This window comes from Oryza brachyantha, chromosome 10 (assembly GCF_000231095.2).
Source record: "Oryza brachyantha chromosome 10, ObraRS2, whole genome shotgun sequence".
Classification (NCBI taxonomy): Eukaryota; Viridiplantae; Streptophyta; class Magnoliopsida; order Poales; family Poaceae; genus Oryza; species Oryza brachyantha.
The window spans coordinates 11,796,229-11,822,449 of record NC_023172.2 but is presented as its reverse complement, the minus strand read 5'-3'; the positions used below and the strand labels follow the sequence as shown (position 1 = coordinate 11,822,449).

Genomic DNA, 26,221 nt, shown 5'->3' with positions numbered 1-26,221 from the left:
GATTAGATCCGAGTGAAGGCGCATTCATAAAGACAAACCAAATTTGGTGCAGATCTTTTAGTAGTGACAGGGCTCATCATTTCAGCTGCTGTGTTTAGGCAAAGGCTACTTTGGGAATCCTAAGGCAGTGTGTCTCTCCTAGGGTCTATTTGGAAGCTTCTACAGCTATAGCTTGTACCAAAACCTACTTCTGTTATAAGCTGCTTTAAACACTCTACAGCTTCTGAGAATCTGTAATTACCGATTCTGAAAAATAAACTAATAAGCCAGAGAAGCTGGGTTTCAGAGCTTTTTCAAATTCTTAAAAACTGACTACCAAGCAGTTATTTCTCAACATCTATAAGCTTCTTCAAACAGGCCTCTAGATGGTCACAGCAAAGAGACCTGAAGCTTTGTGTGCTCTCTCTCTCTCACAATGCAGAGAGGAAAGTGGTTAAGTACAGTATATATGATGGGGTACAATTGACACCAGCATGTGGATGCTAAAGAGCTAAAGCACTCCTATCTTTCTCCTACACTGATGATGGGCAGAGCAAAAACGTGGGTGACATGTTGCAGCAAAATTCCTACCCTTGGTGTGTGTGGTGGTGCCCTGGGCATGTTTTAGCGAAGCAAAAAACCATTTACATGACGTCTCATTGTGTATGTGGGCATGGCATCCGGTTCACATATCCCTGGCCTTTCTGGAGAAGCAACCATTGCCATCTACTGGAGAGCATGTTGTCATTGACAGACTGGAGAGGATGTCTCCTTGTGATGTCAAGCATTTCTTGATGACGAGTCCACCACATCGTGCACACAAGCGCTCCTGGCACATCGGGGGGATGATCTGTGGTTTCAACAACTGACCAGTGGATCACTGCTTCCCTGCTGTCACGTACTGACGTCTATTTATTTTATCTGCATGAAGCCCGAGACGTCGCCCAAGAAAGCGCGCAGGTTTTTCCTGAATCTCTGCCTGTTCGGTCGGTCGAGCAAGTTTGAGAGATTGTTGGAGCTTGTGAGGTTATGAAATGCCATTCCCAGCCTTGATTTCACCGTCGGATTCTGTTGTTTCTCAAGTAACTCCTGGACCAGACTCTGCACAGAATGGCAGGGTGAGAACGCAGAGCGAAATTCAGAGTTAGGCATGTTTTCTACTTCATCACTTGATCCTACAACTATATGATTCTGTTACATACTGAAAAGAATGTGATATGTACTCATTCAGAATCTGATTTTATTATCAATCAATCAACCCTTTTCTTGGGGGCCTTCTATCATCTGTAACACTAAAAAATGCACTGCTTGCATAAACCAGATGCATTAAGGCCGCGCTCAAATGGGTGATAGTTATCCGGCGCGGAAAACGTAGTAATAGATTAGTACATAATTAATTAATTATTAAAAATTATAAAACAGATTAATATGATTTTGACAAAAACACACACCGTTTAGTAGTTCGGGAAGCGTGCACGGGAAAAACAAGGAATCTGGGTTCATAGTAGGGGGAGAAGAACACGGCCTAAGTATACCTATTTTCAGAGAGAGAGAGAGAGAGAGGGAACCTGATATAGAGCATGTTCACATAAAATCAAAGGAAGCAAAGCATCTGCAGCAGAACCCGCTAGTTCCATTCTGCAAAGAGTGACACGATGTCACACAAGTATACTTTACATAGAACTGGAGCAATTAAAGAAATATTTGGCATATTAATCTACTGAATTTCAGAGCTCACCTGAAATCTTCAAACAGAAGCAATTGCAGCAGAAGCTTCAAAAAGTGACTTGATATGCTTTCCTGAAGTTTGCCATTTGACCCTTCTGACTCCATAAGCTGTGAGCTAAGTCCTCCTCTACCTCCAAGACTCTCTTTGAAATGGTAAGAAGCAAGAGCATTTATTGCTGTAAGGCACCTCTCGACAATGTCGCTATCCTGCAAGATAGACAAAATAAACCTAGTAATATCAGTTGAAAGAATATAATGTGCTATTAGACAAGATTTATAAATTACAATAGAAGCTCAATTTTGAAATGGAAATCAGGGAAGCAAAATACCAATTACATCCAATGTATGAAGAAGTATTTGTCAAGCCATCTAGATATGACTGTATATCAGTCTTAAGTATTATTGTGCATAGAAGTGACAGTCTAGAGCAAAATATAGAAATTTCGAGCAAAACAATTCATAACAAAGTGCAATCCAAGAGTCATTTGTCAACTAAAGCTTCAGATTATACCAATTCTTTAGTAACTCCAATTCAATCTACAGAGACAATGCCACAATTACTGCAAGTCATACTGCTGAAACTCTAATCAAAATAGGAACAAGTTTTTAGTTTGTAGTTTGCTGAAACCTGAACAGCTCAAAACTAATATCAAGCAATCAAATGACAATGCAAAAGAAATGGACTACAGGATGATCTTGCCTGATTGCGCAGGCCAAACTCAAGACTTCCAATAATCCTTGAAAAGGCATCCTTGTTTAAGTTAGCGACCTTCTCCGGGTACACTTCCAACAAATGAGACACAAGAGCAAAATACTGTAAAGAGACCAGAACACCTGTTTAGCATTAATTACTATTGTATTCTATTACCAAAAAAAAAAGAAACAATGAAAACAACTCACATCACGACTGAGTTTAGGGTACTTCAGAAGGTCCAAAGATATCAAGGGAGTGACAATATCAACTCCAACATAGATGACCTGTGAAAGTAACAGTTCAGTTATCGAGTTTCAAATCAGTTAGTAACCATGGTTAGTTCTTAATGATGTACACAATTAAAGAGATACTGAGATAGATAACAAATGTCCTTCGATGGGGGAAAGCTCTTATAGTTTTTTTCTTTGCATGTCAATGTGCGAGCAAGATGTCAGACAGATTGCATGTATGGCATCATGGAATTCAAAGATTGGAAAAGATCTATAATCATAACTCCAAAGTTCTACAGTAATTATCTTTGTATGTTCCTGTATGTGCTAATGTGAGCACTTGATTGACCTTCGTAATTGTTCTGTGTTTCTGTATGTGGTTATGTTAAGAATTTGAGGATTCAGTTAGTCTTATTTGGTTTGCTGCAATTCATGATTTGAGTTTACATCAGACCATCACAGAGAGTTGGCTACTGAAGGTGGAAGATTTATGTTTCTGGAGTTTGTTATTTGATGCCTAGTTAACAGCCAGCATGGCAGATAATATGCTTCAATTTTTATTTAGGAACTGTGAATTTCAGGAAAGATTATCAGTCGAATACCTCAGCAATATCTTGTGAACCTTCAATGCTACTATCAGATAGGAAACCAACCTGCATTTGTCACAAGTGCCCCCTAGTTATGTGGGAAACTTTGGACAGAATACACAATACGATGTAAAGGTTAGAAGGTTACCAAATCCTTTGAGCAAATATTTGTCAGAAGCCGAAGCAAAGCACGCAGATCCTTATATTTTTCAGCTTGTGATTCACTGCGCAAACTAGAAGAAAGCGAGAGCATCACCTAGCAAAATAGGTACAAACTAAGGGTCAGGTTAAGTAGAGAATTCTATGAAAAAAATTGCAAACCATAAATACTGTAATGTTTGTAAATTACTCTTGCCAAACTGCAAAGTGAAAATCAGAAGCAATATTTGCTTTGCCTATATTACATCAACCATGTTTAAGTTCTCATGACTTTTATGTAAATATCACATGTTTCTGGAGTAATTTGAGCCTTCATTATGTTCAATTATTTATCTCAACAACACAACTATCAGTGGAAATTTGTTCCCAGTAACTGCTACCAAATTAGTAGATGATTTTAGTGAACAGGGGATTCATAAGTAGACAAGCATCTCTATAAAAATAAACAGGAACACTACAACTATAGGAAATAAAACTAGCATAGCACTGGAGTGGAATGTTTTGGCATAGAAAAGAGGTTTTAACTGAGGTATGGGAAGTATCAACAAAAAGAAAGGAAAATGCAAGTAACATCTAACAGGATCACCAGAACTTATTTTACCAGCATGGTCAGTTGGTCACCATCTATATGATTATTTTTGGCTATGAAGTGATCTGAATTCCTAACGTACCTACTGTGATGATCTCCTCTGATATACTAATAGAACTTTGAACTTGAAACATTATATGATGCAAAATTTGATCATATAACTTTAGATTGAAATTGAGAATTTACCCTCCTGTCCCAAATGTCAGTGACCTTATATGACCCCACATGTAAGTGACACAGGATGGGTAAATCCTCAAATTTTGATATATGATTCTCTATAATAATGGTGCTCTAACTACTGCTTTCACAAATCACAATCAAAAGCTTCCAACACATAAATCCCGCATATATTGTAGTCATGCACCATGCAGATGAGACAAGCAAATGCACACAGACATGTGAACATAATTCACTCTTCTGTTTGAGAGACAGTCATTTGGTGCCGTATTTGAGGAGGAGAGGGGTGCTGAAAAAGAACAGCATGATGATAAGAATTCTTGTTCTTACCTTTCCAATATTATGAGAGGAGTATATTTGGAGTAGTTTCAGGCAAAAGTTAACCAAAACTGATGTTTCCTTGGCGTCAAAGAATACAGCTTGACCATCAACAAAATCAACAACGAACTTGAGTATCATGTATATGACTGCAGACTAAAGAACATAAACATTATGGCATAATCTTCAAAGTTCACTTGTACATACATGAGGGATAGTTGACAAAAAAATGGGTCACATTACCTGATTTTTGTACACCTCCAGAAGAGTCAAGAGCGAGTTCATCACAGTGTGACCCATCTCAAATAGAACTTTCTGAGTGCGAGGTTGAGTAGCTCTAGCAGCTCCTCTTAGTCGTTCCAATAGACAACAAACCTATAGATTTTTCCTGTTATACTTGTCTCAGAGAGGTAAAAGCAAAGAACATGAGCATTTACCATGTAAACAACATCTGCCTGTTGTGCCACAGATTTGAGATCACTCCTGCTAGCATTCTCTACTAAGCATCCAGCAACTGGTCCCATGAGGTCCCTCAAATACCTATTAAAACCAACAAAAACTAGTTAAATACCGTGTATCTTTTCTTAGAATCACCGCCAAAAGTTGACATTTGACAATAGCCTTACTGCACAGATGCTTCAGGATCTTTAATGCAGGAAGCTGCACAGGTAAGTGTTTCTGCCAGAGATCTCTGTGAAAAGTGACAGTAAAAGCATAAAGTCTTCACAAATCACAATATGAAAATTTTAAGGTAGACTAGCATGATGCATATATTCTATATCACTTACCTGTAAGCGTCCACTTAATGAGAATAAAGAACGTCCACTTGCAAAAGCTCTTGTAAGATCACGCCACGAATCCTAAAGAGGTTACAAACAGTAACAGAAAGATTATACTAGTAGAAAACAGTGAAATAAAAGTAGAATAGAACAAGAGATATTGATGATGATGGTATAATCACAATTCGTCAACAGTATTACAGGTTCCATTACAGTTTTTTTTTTCCATGGGAGCTTTTGCTTTTTCTGGTTGGAGCTATGATGGAATGAGCCAACCAAATATTATTATATTTGGCTCTCTGCAAGAGAACCAATTTATCTCAGTGTGCTACGATACTGTTATTGTTTATGAATTCAGAAACCTCTACCACGTGACAATGATCATGTGGATAAGGAAGAACCAAGCAGAAATTTACTCCAAATGAAATTTAAGGTACTGAAATAATGACCAGTATAACTACATTTCAATAGAATATACAAGATCATTAATATTTCAACATTTTAACTCCCAGTATTAGGAACAGGAATAATACATTACACTGCAGACCAGTATAAGAATCTACAGTACGCATGTAAGAGTTTTAAACTGAAATAAGCAGTGATATACCATACATGTTAGAAATGCTACTATTTATTTTAGCGTAATGTATAGGCTAATACAGTGAAACATGTAAGAATTAGTAAGACAAAAAAAGGGATGTAGCTGCTGATTTGGGTTTACCAACTGAACAACATAAGTGCATGTGTGCTTCCGCCGAACAACTGTGGCAAGTAACTTCTGGCATGTAAGTGTCTGACAACAGGAATCAAAGCAAAAAATAAGAGACAGCCTCCTGCATGGACAGGCAAAAAGATACTTCTGGCATCCACACATCAATAAATAATCCCTTCAATCACAAATAATTGTTATAGTGAGAAGAGTGTGATCAAATCTAGAGATTTTACCGAGAATATATCATCAGTTAATTAACATCAAAGTTTTCAGTTTCGTTAAGTACATGTTGGTGATAATAACTAACAGTCAAAGTTGCATTCAGTGGTCATGAAAATAAAGAACTCTATAATTGATACTAAAGAGTGTAACAGTGTGACACACAATTTATGCAGAATTACATATTCATTAGAGCAAGCGAAAATTACCTGCAGCTCATTTTCTCCCTGATATGTAGTAAGGGCTACCATTGATATAAGAACAACAAAATCAAGAACAAACTCTCCTTGGTTATTCTCCCAAGCAAAACTGTTTAGCATTTTTCTAGAATGTTGGGCAGCATGGTTGTCCACACCATCAATTTGTGCTCTGTTTACTTGCCCCCTACTCACATCAAGTGGTACTAAATAGGTTGCAACCCATCTTGCCAAGAACCAAATCACTGCCTGCCAGGAGATACAAAGAAATTATGGAAGCCCAGAAAAGTATAGAAGAAAACTCCAAAGAATACAGTGATAAAAGGGAAAGGGGAATAATTTAGTGTCCATGGTATAATGATCAATAAGATATCCCTTAAATAGACATCGAGGCCAATACCAAAAACCCTCAGGCCTTAAGAGAGGGAACTACCCAATCCAAGAACCCTGCACGGCGCTATAGAAGAATATTGGTAGAACTCTGCTAACCAAACAAGAGAAAAGAAAAAGGAGGGGGGGGGGGGTGGATTTCAAAATAAAGACGATAAAGTTGACAGATAACATCACAACAGCAAAAACTGTACCTCCATGAGTCGTGGACTGAAGTACCTTGCCCTAATTCCTGGATCTAGACACTGTCGAGAAAAATTTATTATTGACCTGCATAACAAACAGAATCAGCTGTCCATCTTGTATTCCATTTAGTATTTTAGCTATGGTTTGCAGTGCGCTAAGCCATATGTTTACTCTAGAAGGCAGTAACCAGCTGAAGAAAATTCCATATTACATCCACTACCCAGAAAGGAATAAAAACTTATGAGAGATGCCCCAGTGACATGGAGGAAAAAGCTATGCAAAATGCCAATCATTTCATAATAGGGAAATATATAATATGACAGAATAAGCATTTTCAGGAGTCGAAACTGAATAGTGTAGCAAAGTCACATGATATTAGGTAGACACAAGATCAGCAAGTGTGTGCTCTATAAATCTCCCAAGCAATTTGACAACTAGGGCAAGAAACTTAGCTACTTACCATGAGAGTGTAACTACTGGATGCTGCGCTACATCAACTACATTGGGAAATCCAGCCTGCAATGCTTCAGGAATCTGTTCAACATTTTAATTACCAGGGAAAACTCTCAGATAACTTAAGTTGTCAATACAACACATATAATTTATAGCACAGTAACTTTGTAGTTCCCTTGCAGCATTTTGTAAGCACTCCCTTCAGCCACAAGAGTGTTTTTTTGGAATGTACACAGGTTCTTAAACTTTGGTTGTTTATGTGCATATGGATTTCAGAACATACTTAAGAAGATGCACAAGTTTGTCTCAGAAGGTATTTTTGTAATAATACTATAATTTTGGTGTGCTTTATGAACATAATACAACAGAAATAAGTGAGGCATTTCTTTCTGCCATCATGTCAGTTTCCAAAACAACTCTTTTGTGACTGAGTTATACAATATATGCTAAAGTGGCGTGCTACCATACATTTTTAAACCTCTGACACTGGAAATGAAGATAACAAAATATGAAAAGCTGATGTAAAGTGCAATCGGCATATTTACACTCATGATAAAATTTTAGAAAAAAAGAACTAGTAAAAGGGATAGGGATATGATTGGAATAGTTACAAGCAGTGTTTCTCCTTCTCCTGAATCTGTTAGGACATGACTGGTTATTAGCAACAGCCAATACAGCTCTTCCAAAGTTTGAGTAGGATCATTTTCACCATTTATCTGCAAATAAGAGCTATTAAACGTCGCATACAAACATAGAAAAATTCCCACAATAATGCAACTCATAACATGATAGGAAGGATACTGTAGCAGGAGACTGAAATAATTTCGAACTGAAGCAAATCACAAGATGAAGATAAAGGAAGACCTGACTCAAGTGTGCAAATCGCTCTGAAAACAATTGCGCAAGAAAGGGTACAGTTGTGTCAGCAGCTGAACGTGCAATCTGAGCATACAGGGCCAATTGTTCATCGCGCTCTGGAACAAGAAATATTTCGTTAGTCCAATGAAGGTACCACAAAGAGAACAGTAGATGTTGTTTGGATGAAGGGGATTGTTATTAGGATCCAAATCCCCACATCTGACCATGCTTTTTCTTAAATGTTTCCAGGAAACTTAAACATACTTGAAACAGAAACATGAAAGTATTCAGCATCATCAGTATCCTCGAATGCAGAATCAGCAGCCGCTATATCAATAAAAGGGTAGTCACTAGTCAGTGTGTGTGGCAGAAGTACATTAAATACAATAGAACACAAAGCACTTTATGTGGAAAATTTTGATCATATCCCCTCCCTTTAGAGAGGGGGGGGGGGGGGTAAATCCTTGATTTTTTTTTTATTTGAAGGGAGGTATATGATGAAATCTCCCAATGGAAATACAACAGATTGTACCCTTCAAATGTGACTCCACAATGATCTTAAACAAACTTGAAGCTGCAGTTGCTCCATCAACTGACATATGACTTTTATCAGCATCGATGTCCTGTGTAAAAGGACCTTAAATGAATACTTGAATGCAATCCAAATCAATTGATAGTAAATTATGTTTTATATGTACTCTCTCCCTCCATTTCATATTGTAAGACTTTTTAACTTTGCCTAGATACATCCATTGATCAACGTATATGATTTGTACATATGTCTAAGTGCATTAGCATCTACATGAATCTAGGCAATGCTAGAAAGTCTATATTGTGGAACGGAGGGAGTATCATTTGGTGAGCAAGCGAAACTAAAATAAAGCACTTCAGCACTCATAATGCTGCCATAACAATCATGATACTTCCATTTCCTTAGAAGGGAATTTGCTCCTGTGCTACTGATGATAAAAGTATACGTAACCAAAGCATGCTTTAGAAAGTGAAGTAAACTGTAAAGCACATAGCACTACAAATGATTTTTGGATGGACAGCAGATGAAATGGCAGAGATAAAGGATACTCCCTCCATTTCCCAATGTAGAATTTTCTAAACTTACCTGGATTTTATATGGATGCTAATAAATCTAGACATATATACAGATTATATACATTCATCAATGGATGAATCTAGACAAGACTAGAAAGTCTTACAATATAAAATAGAGGTAGTATATATTTAGCCAGCAGGTTAACATGCTTAAAGCTATGGTTAAGAATACAGCAGTTAACCAAATAGTCTTGAAACTATTAAGTCGTATTGACATGATAGAAAAGGCAGAGTTTAGAAGTTCGGGTCTAAGGCAGTAGTCAATAAAAAAGTACTCCCTCCTATTTTTAATGTTTGACACCATTGACTTTAAAGCATTTGTTTGACCACTCATCTTACTCTCCTTTTTTATGCAAATGTACAATATTATCAGTCGTGCTTAAAGTTCCTTTAATAACAAAACAAATCATAATAAATTAAATAATATGTATGTAATTTTTTAAAATAAGATGAATGGTTACACATAGATCCAAAAGTCAACAGCATCAAACATAAAAAGCTGAAGGGAGTACTTAAAATTTAGCACAAGGGAGATTTAGGGCCAGATGATGTTCCAAACAGAATTGAGATTCTAGTCTAATCCAATAAAAAGAGATCCTACTGAGCATTGGTACTCGATTTGAATGATATTCCAACTGACAAGCACTGGAGGGGAAAATGTGAAAAAAAAGAACTATTATGAGCTACTACCTCTGCCCTTAAATACAAGGGATTCTGGGGATGAATTGGATAAATGTTTGTCCAGATTCATCCCTAGAATCTCTTACATTCTAGGACAGAGGGAGTCATTACTATCTACTCACTCCATTCCAAAATATAAACATTTCTAGGATTTGAATCTTGTACCAAAATATAAGCATTTTTAGCATTATTTACAGTACTAATTGTCATATCAATCACTTCACGTTCAAATTGTTTCCCATTTTATCCCCACCTACCCTCCCACAGCTATCCATTTTTCATTAATTAAGGGGCACCAGTCTTTTCTTCTTAACCTTAATCTCTACTAAACAATCTAGAAATGCTTACATTTTTGGGACGGAGGTAGTCTATGTTAGAGAAAAATCTAACAAATATGTCACACAGATATCTTGCACTAGACTAATAAATAAGAACTGGATTAAGAAGAGTTTGAAGGAATAAGTCTTGAGCTGTTTGGTCTTGGTCTTGTGGTGTCCTACCCTTGTTTTTTTTCAGCTTTCAGTTACTAGGACAGCATCTAGGACAGGTTGTTAGGATGCTCTAGGACATCATCCTTTTAGGCTATAATGCAGCTATAAATATGTATCCAACCTCCCCTCGGGATGTATGGCATTTGGTGATAAGTAAACAGAAAATTGCCCCAAGTTTGAGTGTCATCCTCTCACCAATGAGAGTAACAATTGAGATACTAACATCTGGTATCAGAGCCACACTTTCCTGTAGGTTGAACATCTCTTGCTCCTCCCCTTCCCAACCTCGAGTGAGCACTCAGCCACCACCAACAGCAGCACCACCGGCTGCTCCTCTTTCCCCTTTCCTCTTCCCTTCTCCACGCAGCAGCCCCCCGGAGGCGTGCCATGTCCGACGGACAGTCTCGGCGTTCGGGCGCCTCGAGCACACGGCGTCAGCAGGACGCCGAGCTCGCTGCAGCGCAAGAGCGCAGGCGAGCAGCGGCACAGACCGCAGCAGCAGCAGCAAGGGCAGCAAGGCTGGCAGCAGCGGAGTTGGCGGCGATCAGGGCGGAGACGGAAGCAGAGGAGGCAGAAGATGCAGCACGTGCGGCGGAGGCTGAGGTTGAGACCTTGCGCAGCAGCATCAACGGCTCCATCGTCGGCGACATCACCGCTGACAGGGACCTTGAGGAGCTGGCGAGAGGAAGGGCGCGGGAGCAGACAGCACGGTGGGCAGCAGCCCACCCTCATGGCGGCGGCGGTCCAGGGGACCGCGCACCCGCCGACGGCGCCCCAGGCGAGGGCGCGTGCGGCAACGGTAGCCCAGATGGGCGCAGGCGTGCCGGCAGCAACCCAGAGAACGCACGCCGCGGCGGCTATCCTCCCGGTGATGGCGGCCGGATCTACGGGGAGCGCGGCCCTCACAGGCAGCGCGACTCTCCCTCCCCTAACCGGCGCCATGGCTACCACGGCATCCAAGCGGTGGTTAGGGACTTTGGTCTCGGTGGTGGGTGGCCTACCCTCACCAAGACCAACTACATCGAGTGGGCTGCGGTGATGAGGGTGAGGCTCCAGGTGCGGCACATGTGGGAGGCAGTTTGGTATGGCGACGTCGACTACGATGAAGACAGAAGGGCGCTGGATGCCCTCATCGCTGCAGTTCCGTCCGAGATGCAGTTCTCGCTTTCGCAAAAACGGACTGCTAGGGAGGCCTGGGACGCCATCGCTGCGGCACGCATCGGCAGCGACCGCGCCCGCAAGAGCACGCTGCAAGCACTCCGCAAGGAGTGGGAGAACCTGGCCTTCAAGCCAGGTGAGGACATCGATGATTTTTCCCTCCGTCTCAACACTCTGTTGCAGAAGTTGGTGCAGTACGGCGACAACACCTACAACGAGGAGAGAGCTGTCGAGAAGCTCTTCCGCTGCATCCCAGAGAAGTACAAGCGGATCGCCCGCTCCATCGAGTCTCTGCTGGACCTCTCCATGATGACGATCGAGCAGGCGATTGGCCGCCTCAAGGTCGTCGACGGCGATGAGCCACAGCCCCTCTCCGGGCCCATCACCATTGGCGGGAAGCTCCATCTCACTCGGGAGCAGTGGGAGGCCTGCCAGAGTGATGGGAAAAAGGGGGAGTCCTCGGTGGGCGGCCGCAAGCGCGGCAATCTGCACAAGGGACGCGGAGGCGTCCAGGTCAGGCTGCGAGGACGCATCCGGGGTGGAGCCCGCGGAGGCGTCCAGGGCGGCACCACCAGTTACCGCAGGCCGACGCGAGACGACGCCTGCCGCAACTGTGGCAAGTCTGGCCACTGGGCCAAGGACTGCCGACAACCACGACAAGGCCAGGCCAACGCCGCACAAGTGGAGGGGGAAGAACCGGCCCTGCTCTTGGCACACGCAAGCATCGAGCTATCTCCAGTGGCACCGGCCGCATCGGCTTTCCTCCACCTAGAAGAGCCGAAGGCACGCGCCTTTCTTGGCGACGACTCCAACAACGACAAGACTGATGGATGGGTCCTCGACACCGGGGCCACCCATCACATGACCGGCCGACGGGAGTTCTTCACCGAGCTTGATCCCAGCGTCCGAGGCTTCGTCAAGTTTGGGGATGCCTCTGGCGTGGATATCAAGGGCACCGGCTCCGTCATCTTCACCACCAAGTCCGGCGAGCACAGGCTGCTCACCGGAGTCTACTACATCCCCGCGCTGAGGAACTCCATCATCAGCATTGGACAGCTGGAAGAAGAGGAAGGCTCATGCGTGGTGATCAAGAACGGAGTTATGAGGATTTGGGATCGGCGCAAGATCGGGGAGCGCCGTGGTCGCCTCCTTGTCAAGGTAACCAGAGGCAACAACCGACTCTACATCCTCAACGTGCAGGTAGCACAACCCGTGTGCCTTGCCGCTCGCCGGGATGACGAGGCGTGGCAGTGGCACGAGCGCTTCGGCCATCTCCACTTCGAGGCCCTGAAGCGACTCAGTACCAAGGAGATGGTGCGGGGCATGCCATGCCTTGACCACATGGAGCAGTTCTGCGACGTCTGCGTGTTGACGAAGCAGAGGCGGCTCCCCTTTCCCCATCAGACGAGCTTCCGAGCCAAGGAGCGGCTCGAGCTCGTGCACGGGGATTTGTGTGGCCCGGTGACTCCGGCCACACCAGGAGGACGACGCTTCTTCTTGCTGCTCGTCGACGACCTCTCCCGCTACATGTGGGTGACAGTCCTCGGTAGCAAGGGAGAGGCTGCGGACGCCATCAGGTGCACGCGGGCTGCTGCGGAGGCGGAATGCGGCCGCAAGTTGCGCATCCTGCGCACCGACAATGGCGGCGAATTCACGGCGGCTGACTTCGCGTCGTACTGTGCCGATGAAGGTATTCACCGTCACTACTCCGCGCCGAACAGCCCGCAACAGAACGGCGTCGTTGAGCGGCGCAACCAGACGGTTGTGGGGATGGCTCGAGCCCTCCTCAAGCAGAGAGGAATGCCGGCTCTCTTCTGGGGGGAGGCGGTGGTGACGGCCGTCTACATCCTCAACCGCTCACCTACCAAGGCTCTCAATGGCAGGACGCCATACGAGGCTTGGCATGGGCGCAAACCATCGGTCTCCCACCTGCGAGTCTTCGGCTGCCTCGCATTCGCCAAGGAGCTTGGCCACATCGGCAAGCTCGACGACAGGAGCACCCCAGGGATGTTCATCGGCTACACGGAGGGCTCAAAGGCCTACCGCATCCTCGACCCAGAGACACAACGTGTGCGCACGGCGCGCGACGTGGTGTTTGACGAAGGGCGAGGATGGACATGGGACACGACGGTGGACAACGGCTCTACTCCGACGTACGACAACTTCACTGTCAAGTACATCCACTTCAGGGAAGCTGGAGAAGTGGGCAGCTCCCCTTCACCGAGCGTGCCTACCCCGGCCTCCGAGTCTCCACCAACTCCGGCACCCGCCATTTCGGCCGCGCCACGCTCTCGAGCCATTACTTCGGCTGCGCCGAGCTCTTCACCGACACCACCACAACCGGCAACCCCACGCACACCGACACCAACAGCCACCCCTCAGGGCATGTCCACACCAACACCAGCTCACGTCGAGCGCAGCCCGGTGCAGTTCGCTACTCCGCTCTCACATGATGAGGATCGCATCGACGCCTACCATGATGGAGAGCCCCTGCGGTACTATACGATGGAGGACCTCCTCGGCGACCAGCCAGTGCCGGGACTGGTGCCTCATGACCTGGAGGAACAGTTGCACCTTGCGTACGACGACGGCGAGCCTCGGTCCTTCGCAGAGGCCGAGCGACACGCGGCATGGCGCGCCGCAATGAAGGCGGAATTGGCCGCAGTTAAGGAGAACCGCACCTGGGAGCTTGCTGACCTTCCTCATGGTCATCGTGCGATCTCTCTTAAGTGGGTGTTCAAGCTGAAGAGGGATGAAGCCGGAGCCATCGTCAAGCACAAGGCTCGCTTGGTGGCACGTGGCTTCGTGCAGCAGGAGGGGATCGACTTCGACGATGCCTTTGCCCCAGTGGCACGGATGGAATCCGTGCGACTCCTTCTTGCGCTGGCAGCTCAGGAAGGCTGGCGCGTCCATCACATGGACGTCAAGTCGGCGTTCCTCAACGGCGACTTGAAGGAGGAGGTTTACGTGCACCAGCCACCGGGTTTTGCGATCCCCGGCATGGAGGGCAAGGTGCTACGTCTGCACAAAGCTTTGTACGGCCTGCGGCAGGCACCGAGGGCATGGAATGCCAAGTTGGATTCCACGCTCAAGAGGATGGGCTTCGAGCCAAGCCCGCACGAGGCTGCTATCTACCGGCGGGGAAATGGAGGAAATACCCTGCTGGTGGGTGTTTATGTTGATGACTTGGTGATCACCGGCACCAAGGATACGGAGGTGGCAACGTTCAAGGAAGACATGAAGGCCACTTTCCAGATGAGTGACTTGGGGCCCCTTTCCTTCTATCTGGGGATCGAGGTGCACCAAGATGACTCCAGGATCACACTTCGCCAGACTGCCTAAGCCAAGCGCGTTGTTGAGCTAGCTGGGCTCAACGATTGCAACCCAGCCCTCACCCCGATGGAGGAGAGGCTGAAGCTGAGTCGGGACAGCACGGCGGAGGTGGACGCTATGCAGTACCGGCGTCTTGTGGGGAGTCTTCGCTATCTCACCCACACACGGCCGGACCTGGCGTTCTCCGTCGGCTACATTAGTCGGTTCATGCAGCGACCGACGACGGAGCACCAGCAGGCTGTGAAAAGGATCATCCGCTACATTGCGGGGACTCTCGACCACGGCCTCTACTACCCGAGGTGCCCTGGAAAGGCACAGTTCATTGGGTACACCGACAGCGACCACGCCGGCGACATCGACACTAGCAAGAGCACGAGCGGGATTCTTTTCTTCCTCGGCAAGTGCCTCGTTAGCTGGCAGTCGGTCAAGCAGCAGGTGGTGGCCCTATCCAGCTGCGAGGCCGAGTACATAGCGGGCTCCACTGCTTCGACCCAGGCACTTTGGCTCGCTCGACTGCTCGGTGATCTCCTCGGCAAAGACACTGGAGCAGTGGAGCTTAGGGTGGACAGTAAGTCCGCTCTGGCCCTGGCAAGGAATCCCGTTTTTCATGAACGGAGCAAGCACATCCGGGTGAGGTACCACTTCATTCGAGGCTGCTTGGAGGAAGGGAGCATCAGGGCGAGCTACATCAACACCAAGGACCAGCTTGCGGATCTGCTCACCAAGCCCCTTGGGAGGATCAAGTTCCTTGAACTTTGCTCCCGGATCGGGCTGGCTCAACCTTCCCACAAAACGACGCACAAGACTTAGGGGGAGAATGAAGGAATAAGTCTTGAGCTGTTTGGTCTTGGTCTTGTGGTGTCCTACCCTTGTTTTTTTTCAGCTTTCAGTTACTAGGACAACATCTAGGACAGGTTGTTAGGATGCTCTAGGACAAGTGGTTAGGATGCTCTAGGACAGGTTGTTAGGATGCTCTAGGACAGCATCCTTTTAGGCTAGAATGCAGCTATAAATATGTATCCAACCTCCCCTCGGGATGTATGGCATTTGGTGATAAGTAAACAGAAAATTGCCCCAAGTTTGAGTGTCATCCTCTCACCAATTAGAGTAACAATTGAGATACTAACAGAGTTACGCAGAAAGGAAAACGCATGTGTAAATTAAACAAGAAATACAGCTCGGATACAGTACCCCAAGAATAACATTCCATGTTTCTAACAATATATCAAGAGCCTCCGAGCCCCAGGTTTCCTCTTCATTCTGGTTATCCAGAGAAGACTTGACAGCTACGGATGTCAAAGCAGAAAGTAGATTAATTGTGCCATAGTGCCTGCAAGCATGTTCACGTTACAGCAAAAATAAAATAGTATATCAAGTATAAGATGGTATTGCAAGAATAAATGATGACAGAATTCAGGAGCAGTCACAATAGTGACTAGTGAGTAATCATTATGTTTGGTCGTTGTGTGTTTACTAGTAGAAATTACAAAAGGCAGTCAACTGACCTCATTGACTTCAGGAGGTTGTTGAAAAGAGAACAGGTAGACAGAGATGCCATTGAAAGAAGGGCATGGCACCCATCTATAAACTCACTGCAAAAAGAGTAAATCATAATGTTCATTAGTATTTCCCACCTTTTGTTCGGACTCAATAAAGATGGTAACCACAGTTACTCAAGAACCTTTCACTTGCTCCACTTCGAATTGATGCAGCAATGACATCAGGAGGTTCAATCCACAGAACAACAGCAGATAATATGTGCACAAGGTGTTTAATCTGTGCGTCTGCATTATCTGACAATAGAGAAAATTGTGATAACATTAGCTAAATAAGATCAAATGTGCAATTGGAGCATATTTTGCTGGTTGAGATAGTATTACTCAGCTTTTCATGGCCATCAAATTTGTAAAATTATGGGCAAGTAAACAATGCCTACTCAAAATTGGCATATACCATTAGGAAAGACGGAGCCTGCCAATGAGCATAACTGCACTATGAGTTGTCTGCAGGAGGTCGCAATAGGCGAATCAACCCACAGTGTATCATATGAGAACTTCTGGCGGGCTGTAGTATAAAAGTTCAAAACCCAGGTGTTGTGCCCACTTGATATTAGAATATCACTCCACATAGACCCTGGCTACAATAGAAAATGTAAAACCATTTATCATATGAACACAGAAAAAGGTGTTAATACCTCAAATACTGTACCTTCACCAATGAACGCTCAAATTTCTTCAGATTTATGGCATCACTCCTCAAACCAGAATTAATCTTAGCTTCCGAATTTGCATGCTCCACATTGTGCTTGAAGTTCCAGCCTAATATCTGGAACATAAGGCGAAATGCTGCTGAGCACGCTTTCTCCTCAGCTACACCTGCTTCTCCATTCAATATACTGTCTGCAATATTGAACACAGCAGCTTGTGCCCAGCAATAGAAGTCCTTGAAACAGGAAAAGGCATGTCAGAGTGACAATGGAAGAGCAAAGCTACAGTGTTCATGTGAAAGAGTGATGATTCAGGGCACTTTAAATTATTTGGAAGCCAGTTAACCACCTTCAGAAACTTCACTTCAAGTGACCATTCACATTGGTCATGAAATTCCTTAGGCAGGCACATAGCAGAAGCAGTTGCAGGTGAAAACTCTGAAACCTAGCTCAGACATGGAAGTTGGTTCACAATCAATTGGAAATGGACAGAAAATTTGGAGAAGTGAAATGGTGATGTCAGCCTGCATTAGCATAACATACCAAAGCTTCTAAGAAATTGATTGTAGCAAATTGTCGACCAAGTCCATGGATGCCTCGGATGGATTGCTCAATCTGATTAGGATATAAAACAGCACAATTACCAGGGTATTTCACAAAAAGGAATTGATTGGCGATGTTATTAAATGTGGATAAGAAAACACAACGAAACATGGGGCAGAAATACCAAAACATATAATATGTCTGGCATAAGATTGGTGATTGTATATTCATAAAAAATAACAAAAGGGGAAAATTATCACACACATCCATCTCCACTAAAATTATAAAAACTAGGAGAGCTTATATATAATACTGTTACACATAGGATAGAATTTAATCTGACATTACTAATTACTAATATAAGAAGGTGAAAGTTACAGCTTTGTTAGAAGGGCCTGTTTAGCAGAGCTCTGAGTATATCTAATCTAAAAACTATTGGAGCTGGAGTTGGGGGTAAACTGGGGTTTTGTTTGGGTAAGCCATCTTGTTCACAATTTAAAATGTTCTATTTTGGTCTACAAATTTCATATTCAGCAAAAGTTAAGGAGTTAGATCTCCACCAAACAGGCCCAGAGAAGTACTAGTGACTAAATAACTGAAGGAAAGCATCACGAGAAGTCTGTACCTCAAAGAAGATGGCAGCTTTTTCTTGGTCCGAGAACTCAATCCTGTAAATATGCATTCCATGTCAAAGCTTATTTCTGAATATCACATGTTCAGAACCCAGAATAATAGACCAACTGGTTCCCTTGAAGCACACTAAGAAGCAGATAATTCATTTAAAAAGAAAGTTAATTTAAAAAATAGCTATTCATATTTTTTTACAACGCCATAACTATAAACTAGGAGGGTGTTGGATTGGAGAAAGATTTCTCCACCTTCATCATCATTGATTTTCATAATCATCCTGGGTGATTCTGTGCAAGTACCCACCCAAAAAACCATAAGACCATATACAATATCTGCCTTGCATGAGCTGGTCCTGGGTTAACTGGTTAAGCTAAGTACACAAATTATCAGCACAAAACGACACCTTGCCCTATAATCTGCTAAGTGAGAAGTGCACATGAATATCCAAACACACACCAATGGTTCCTATACCTCTGACCAAAATTAACTTGAAGAAAAAACAATTAAAAATGTGGATGTTATACAAATAGAAGCAATGAGTAGACATGAGTGGCAAGCAAAAGATACATTGTCAAAGATAGCAGAAAGTATAAACTAACCAGCCTCTTTTAAGTAATCTAGCTGATACTGCAGAAACTTTTGCTTGCACATAGCCTTCTGGGGAACTTGCATGCTCCATAACATAGTTCAAGCAATACCTACAATATTAGGAGAATTATACCAAGGGTGTCAGAATGCTATGGATTCATATTAAACAAGTATGAACTTCCTCTCAAAACTCACACTATTAGGCTTTTTTTGTTGTCATCTGAGAGGATTCCCCACTCCCTTATTGCTGCATCACCAATTGCTCCAGCAGCTTGGAATCTCGCATTTGGCATGACAGATGTCTCTGGAAGACAAGAAAATGGTAAGGATCAGCTATTCTCAAATTTAGCCTGACATAACAGAACAGTGTCTATGTGTTTTTTGAGCCTATATCAATCTCATAACTAAGCGAAACTTAAGGATTTGGATGATAAATGAATAGATCAGTTAGTTCATGTAGGGGAATAAATAATAGATTACTGGCAACATCTGTTGGAGGATGTAAGTTTGCACACAAATACAGTTATATTCCAGCTGGTTCATTTTAGTTCCATACTGATAGGACACTTGGAACCAAATATCTTTCTTAAGCAACACAGTGAGACACAACTTAGATGGCCGGTGGACTTTAGTTGTGGAATAGAAAAAATACATTACTAGGGTATCACAGGTTACAATCATCAGAAATATCCATAAGTAAGTCAGGTTAGGTTGGAATAAAAATATATTATTTTTAACAAGGTGTTTTGGACCTTAAGTAAGCTAGGTTGAACCACCCCCCCCCCAAAAAAAAAAAAAAACAAAAATGCGGAGAATTGTTATTTGTTGTCTGAAAGACAACATATTTACATGAAAGCCAAAAAAAATGTACGAAAATAAATCGCTATGTCATAAAAACGTTTACATGGTCAGCCATTTTCTGCTTATAAGAAAGTCATAAATCCTACTCAGCACTATGTATCAAAATTGAGAATATGTTAAGGCCCTATTGTGAATCCATTCCTATATAACAGCATACCAAGGATAAATCTGCATGCTTGATAAGGCATCGGAGCTGAATGCAGTGAGCTTATAACTTTTTCCGCTTCAGCTGGACTCATGTGCATCTGCAGAACCATCGAAATAAACATGTCTTAGCTGCTAAGTGATTTTTACAGTGAATGGATGGAGAATTAAAAACTCAAGCAGTTCGATGTGCAGCATTAAGCTAAATATGAAATGGACCCCCCCACCCCCACCAATTTGACATGATTCAGATAACTTAGCCAATAGTCAGTGAAATAGAATAAACAACACATTCTTGCGTCTAAGAAAATAATGCATCCTAAAGCAAAAGGAACATTCGAAGATCCAAGACGAGCAACAATAGTTAGCATGGCTGAGGTGCAGACTATTCTATATAACAGAAAAGCCTAACCCGACAAACAGTTTGGATCCGTAGAGTCTAGAGAGAGCTCATTTCTATTAGATTGCAAAAAGAAAAGGTATTTAACTCATTGGCCAGTTCAAGTGATCAAATTTCTACTACCTCCATCAAAATATAAGAGATTTTGGCTATCCATTTGTCTTGCAACGGCAACTAGGTCAATCAAATTATGCAAATTATAGACTTGTCGACTCGGGAGTCGGGAAATCAATGTCAGACTCAGAAGAATCCAAATGAAAACCATTTTAGTACGCACGGCACCAACAGATTTAACCTGTTAAAGCTCAATGGAGTACCAGAATCTCAGTGCTAAGCATACAATTTACAGAACCAAATCACCAAGCAACCAACCCAAAGTCTCAAAGCCCGATAAACCACCAAATCCCTCGCTAAAACCTCAACTAGAATCCCTTTCACCAAATCCACACAGATGCACACCGATCAATAATCGCACGAGACGAACAGTAAATCGTGCCCGCGCGGGATGATTAATGGGGGGATAAAATGGCGCTACAAATACCACCGCAACTCCTCCCACAAATGCCGCGACAAAGGGACTATGACGAGCAGAATCCCACGGCGCGCACCGAATCCACACCGCCGAGCCGCTACACCGAAAGAGCACGCAAGCACAGAAGGACTAGCCCGCACAAGGGAAATTTGAGCGAGACGACGCCGACAACGAAGAGAGGCTGGGGGACGGAGAGCGGGCTCCGACCTGGATGAGGGAGCAGGCCTGCTCGATGGCCAGCATGGTGGCCCGCAGCTGCTGCGGATCGGGGGCGCCGCCGGGGAAGCCCTGCATGGCGGCGGCGGGCGCTTCCCGGACGCGGCGGGGGCGTCGTGTGCGCGCGCGCGCTCGGGTCACGCGCGCCCGATCGCCCGACGATCGGGGAGGAGCAGGAGGGAGGAGTCGGCGACGGGAGCGAGGTGGCGGCGGCAGAGCAGACTGGATGGCTTGCGATTGTTTTGGGGGCGGAAGGCGAAAATGGTTAAGCGATGGAGACGGCGTCGCCTCGCTGGCCCTCTGGCTTCATGTTTTCTTTTTTTTTTTTCTTCTTTTTTTTAACTTTTTTTAGAGCAACGATGATTAATCAATTGAACTGACATGTCTGAAATTTTTTTAATATGGAAATAAATTAAATGCATCTTATATTATAGTTGATGATGGTGAAATAGTATCTGCGGCCGTAAACTTAGGTTGTGGTCTTTATCCAAGTTTTTTCTCGCTTTTATACACTATAAAACAGTGTGACTTTTGCAAAAAAAAAACAATCATATGGAAGTTTATCATATTGTCTTTCTAAATCTAAATGTATCATTTACACCATTAAATAGCTATAAAAAAATTATACTCTTTTATGTTTATCAAAAATATCCAAAAAAACACATACTTAGTGGTCCTCAAATCTTACAAATTTAGGTTTGATAGAGATACTAGGCCGTTGAATATATGTTTCTACACTGTATTCATAATGTGTTTTTGCACGTATCATGTTTGCTTATCGACTAATTATAACGAGATATATAGATATTTAGATGATCCTTGTACTACTTATTAAATACTTTCTCACTTAGTACAATATTGACAATATACGAGAATATTATAGTTCTTACCTATAAAGCTCTATCCTATATTTATATCCCATTTATCATACAATGATATGCGTCATGTAGCACATATGTTTCTCTTTTTGAAGAAAGAGTAGATCAAGAAGATATTTATGTCTTTGTTTTATACACTGATTCACACTTAAAAAAACACTATGGTTAGCTTCTTACACAATACCACTCTTTGTTTTAAATTTTTGACATAGTATTGTTTCTCTTTTTAAAGGAAGAGTACATTAAGAAGAAGGCTTTGTTTTTCCTTCATGGTAAAAGAAAAGACAATGCCACCATCTAAAACTTTAGAAATTGCTATACATAGAATCAACCATCGACTTACATACAACTCAAACTATCCAACGGCTACAGTACCAGTCACTTAACCCTTTATCTAATTAATAATTGTAGTATACAGGTCGTACGGTTGGATCATACATATAGGACCGTAAGACTTTCCACCGAAATCTGCCTCACCTCCTGTTTGTAGCCTGCAAAAGCGCAAACACCAAAACCAGCTGTGCATGGCACCAAAACTTCTCGCAAACTGTCGTTGCACGCAGACCAGGAAAAGAAGAAGAGAAAAGGCGAAAGCAAACCCAACCTTTCCATGTTACCAGGGACAAAAGTCGAAGAAAAAGAAAAGGCTGGATGGAGTTCGCAGGTGCGGCTCAACACAAAAGCCGGGAAAGACTGAAAGACAATGCCCGGCCCATGGGTCCCCACCACCCCACCCCACCCCGCACGCCACACGAGGCCCACACAACCACCACCATGGCCCACCCACCTTAGCGCGGCCCACCCCCCTCAAATGTGGCCCATCTGAACGCGGCCCAGCTGCGCGGGCGCGCGGCTACTCGCGATATTACTGGGGTGGCGAGCAGAGGCAGAGCCGCTCCCTTCCACTCCTCTCTCTCCCACCGCCACCACCACCGCGGCGCGCTCGCCGCCGCTAGCCCGCCTCCTCCTCGCCGCCGGCCGGCACCCCCGCGGACACGGAGGCGCGGCGCTTATCCATTCGCGGTACAAGGCGTACAGCCTCTCTCTCCCCCTGCGCTCGCTAGTGGCTAGCTTTCCGTCCTTCTGATGCTGCTGCTTACTCCCCCTGATGTGCGCAGGAGCGGCGGGGATGCTGGAAAATCGGTCGGGCGTTTAGGAATTCCGCACTCGGAGGACGGGAGCCGATTTTTTTTGTTCCTTTTCCTGGGGGATTTCTGCGTGGGGGGAGCTGGATCGGGTTTTGCCCAAATGGTGGTGCCATGAAAATGGCGGCGAATTCAGGGGCCGTGAGCTGCCATCGGTGTGGCCTGTGGTCGAATTCGTCGGCCCCGGTTACCGTGAACGCCCCGATGAGGTCTCTGCGGGTTAGAGCGCAATCCGTGTATTTGGATTACCCTGCCAGGACGACCGAGCAGCAGAAGAGTGGGGGCAATTTGGTGGTGATGCGGCCTAGGGATGGTGATTTCTTCAGGGGGAAGAACGAGGGTGGTCTCGCGGTTGCGCAGCCAGACCGGCTGCCGCAGGATGGTTTCCGGAAGGTGGCAGCTGATCCTGAGAAGAAGGATGTGTTACCACTCCATGCTAAGATGGGGAAGGCGATGGTTGAGAGCAGTGAGGGAATGGATCTGGAGAGCCTCTCAGAACATGGAGGGATGCGCTACGGAGACAGCCTTCGCAGGTACTGCAACAGCGGGAAGCTCATTCAGGCCTGCTGTGTGATGGATGAGATGGTGCTCCATGGTGAGATTCCGGAGTCGAAGTGCTGCGTTAGGATAATCCGCGGCCTTGTCAAGACCGGCAAGGCGAACAAGGCTAGGCATGTTCTTGAAGTTATGGTGCTTTCGGGCGGGGTTCCAGACACCATCAGCTGCAACATGTTGATCGCGCAGCTTTGCCGTGGTGGGCAGCTGAGCTCGGCGCTGCAGGTGCTGGAAGACATGAGATTTAGTGGCTGCTCTCCTAGTGGCATCACTTTTAATACTTTGATTAGGTGCATGTTCAACCAGCGTCTGTATGATAGGGCGATCTCCTTCTGGAAAGAGCAGTTGAGGTTAGGTTGGCCACCGTATGTAATGACAAGCACCTTGCTTGTTGATCTTGTTTGCAAGAAGTGTGGTCCTCAGAAGGCCATGGAAGTCTTAGATGAGCTTTCTTTGGAAGGATGTCAACCAGACATCGTCACCTACAATGCTCTCATCAGTGCAACATGCAAGGCAGGCAGGCTGAATGATGCAAAGATCATCATAACTCGTCTTATTGCTGAAGGGCTCAAACCAAATGGTACTACCTACTGCATCTTACTCCATGCCCTCTGCAACAAGAGAAGGTGGGATGAAGTATGCGACTTGCTTTCTGACATGAAACAAGCAAATTGTGATCCTGATGTTACAACCTACAATATCTTTATCAACTACTTCTGTAAGCATGGGCATCTGGATGAGGCAATTGATGTGTTGGAGAAGATGGTTGCCAACAATTGTTCTCCTGATATAGTGACCTGCAACACACTCCTGAATGCCATCTCCAAAAAGGGTATGGTTGACGAAGCTCTTGGGATTGCTCGCTACATCAGAGAAAACGGATACAAGTCGGTTCTCATCACGTACAATACTCTCATAGATGCTTTAGCAAAGAAGGCTGAAGTTAAGAAAGCTATGGTTCTGTTTGATGAGATGGTTATTGATGGGATCAGTCCTGATGACATCACATACGGTTCACTTGTCATGGGCTTTTGCAAGAAAAACATGGCTGACGAGGCCCTGGACCTTTTGAATCAGATGCTCACTCTAGGCTTTGAAGTTAAAACAACTACCTTTGTCATGGTGATCAATGCATTATGTAGAGATGGTAAAGTGGAAGCTGCTGCTGAAATAATTAAAGTAATGTTATCAAAAGATACTATCCCCAGGAATTCATTTTGTTCATCCGTAATCACAAAAATTGCCAAATCAGGCTGGACTAAAGAGGCAGAGATGCTCCACCAGAAGCTAACTGAGTGTAAGATCCTTAAAGAAGATGCTCAGGTTATTTTGAGCAGCTAGTAGCTGGAGTGTAAGATTATACAATTATTTATTAGCATGAAACATGCAGCTCAGCTAATTCAGCAGATAAATCCTGGAAGTTGTGCATAATGTCCTGGAAGAGGTACAACATGATCCTATTTTCTAATTTATTGTTTTGGAGTTGTAAATATAAGATTGCTCCTGCCTTTTTGTGTTCGGTTTGCCTGTGAAAACAGTCTAAATTTTATACGTTTTTTTAATGAAATTTTTCATGAACTTCATATACTCAGTGCACGTCTTTCTTTTGTTTTCACTGTTGGGACATTGAGAATGATAACTGTGTGATTATTTATGTGCTATCACAGTCGCATGTACTCAATAGTGTTTACTTCAGATATAGGATGTATGCTTTTGAGCTGCCTTAAGTCCAGTGTGTTACTACAGTTGCAATTAAGCCAAGGATGTGATTAATTCCATTTATAGCTCCATTGCTAATTATACCTGTGAAACGTCGCCAAAACTCTCAAAAATATTGTCAGTCTTAGAGTTTTGCTGGAGTAGATGGGATGCATTGTCGAAACCATTTAAAAGGGCTGGTGATAAAAATCCCTGCTTCTATGTAAATTGCTGATAATGTGCTCTAGTTTTTCTTCTTCTCAATGTCATCCTTCAAAAAGGAGACACATGCTTTGTGCAAAGTTCATATGATTCAATTTTTCCATGTATTCTCTTGCTGTACAGGCATCCTGACGATAGTGAGTGAGCCCGCTGACCCAAAACTGTACCTTGATGCTCTCACACCATAATAGTTGTTGATGAAATGGTGGCCCTTCTTTCCTTATGCTACTGCGACAAACAAATTTCAGTGGAAGAAAGGAGGGCATTGTGGATGTTGTCAGTTGTCACTACGCATGATGGGATGATGTGCCCTTGTTGTACCCACGGTTACTAGTACTCCAAGCAACATCTTTTGGATTTTTGCATATATATAGCTGTTGGAGTTGGACTGACTGATGCCTGTAGCGTTAGAGTTCCCTGATGTTTTAGGTGCAGTTTGAATTCGCCATCTCTCTATTTATATAAGTGAGGCTGTTGGTTGCATCTGTATTTGAATTGAATGATCAATGTTTAAATAATACCAAAGAAAGGGAAAAACAGATCGAATGTGTGTTTGTATGATTATAGCATAAAAGAAA

General features: G+C 44.0%; 2 protein-coding genes across 3 annotated transcripts; one reads left to right on the top strand and one right to left on the bottom strand.

Annotated features, from left to right (window-relative positions):
• Positions 1 to 271: 271 nt before the first annotated feature.
• On the bottom strand, positions 272 to 21,223 carry LOC102705589 (exportin-4). The gene is made up of 32 exons (XM_040528190.1): positions 21,137 to 21,223; positions 20,011 to 20,098; positions 19,188 to 19,296; positions 19,004 to 19,102; positions 18,400 to 18,442; positions 17,775 to 17,846; positions 17,581 to 17,676; positions 17,234 to 17,467; positions 16,979 to 17,162; positions 16,707 to 16,818; positions 16,531 to 16,617; positions 16,217 to 16,355; positions 8,788 to 8,878; positions 8,520 to 8,582; positions 8,262 to 8,371; positions 8,009 to 8,113; positions 7,405 to 7,478; positions 6,953 to 7,028; positions 6,381 to 6,617; positions 5,962 to 6,033; positions 5,250 to 5,321; positions 5,088 to 5,152; positions 4,899 to 5,001; positions 4,705 to 4,836; positions 4,474 to 4,617; positions 3,367 to 3,474; positions 3,234 to 3,284; positions 2,608 to 2,685; positions 2,408 to 2,521; positions 1,718 to 1,914; positions 1,548 to 1,617; positions 272 to 1,080 (listed from the first exon to the last, which is right to left on the bottom strand). Exons 1-32 carry the CDS (start codon positions 21,221 to 21,223, stop codon positions 892 to 894), a joined length of 3,501 nt encoding a protein of 1,166 aa, XP_040384124.1. The 3' UTR covers positions 272 to 891.
• A 1,735-nt stretch (positions 21,224 to 22,958) lies between these two features.
• LOC102716629 (pentatricopeptide repeat-containing protein At1g08610) lies at positions 22,959 to 26,182 on the top strand. 2 transcript variants are annotated; one of them, XM_006662378.3, is made up of 3 exons: positions 22,959 to 23,046; positions 23,142 to 25,167; positions 25,767 to 26,182. In XM_006662378.3, the coding sequence occupies exon 2, from the start codon at positions 23,283 to 23,285 to the stop codon at positions 25,062 to 25,064; it is 1,782 nt and encodes a 593-aa protein (XP_006662441.2). In that variant the 5' UTR covers positions 22,959 to 23,046; positions 23,142 to 23,282; the 3' UTR covers positions 25,065 to 25,167; positions 25,767 to 26,182. The 2 variants fall into 2 exon arrangements, with proteins under 2 accessions (XP_006662441.2, XP_040384328.1); XM_040528394.1 differs by having other exon boundaries at positions 22,959 to 25,167.
• Positions 26,183 to 26,221: the final 39 nt, after the last annotated feature.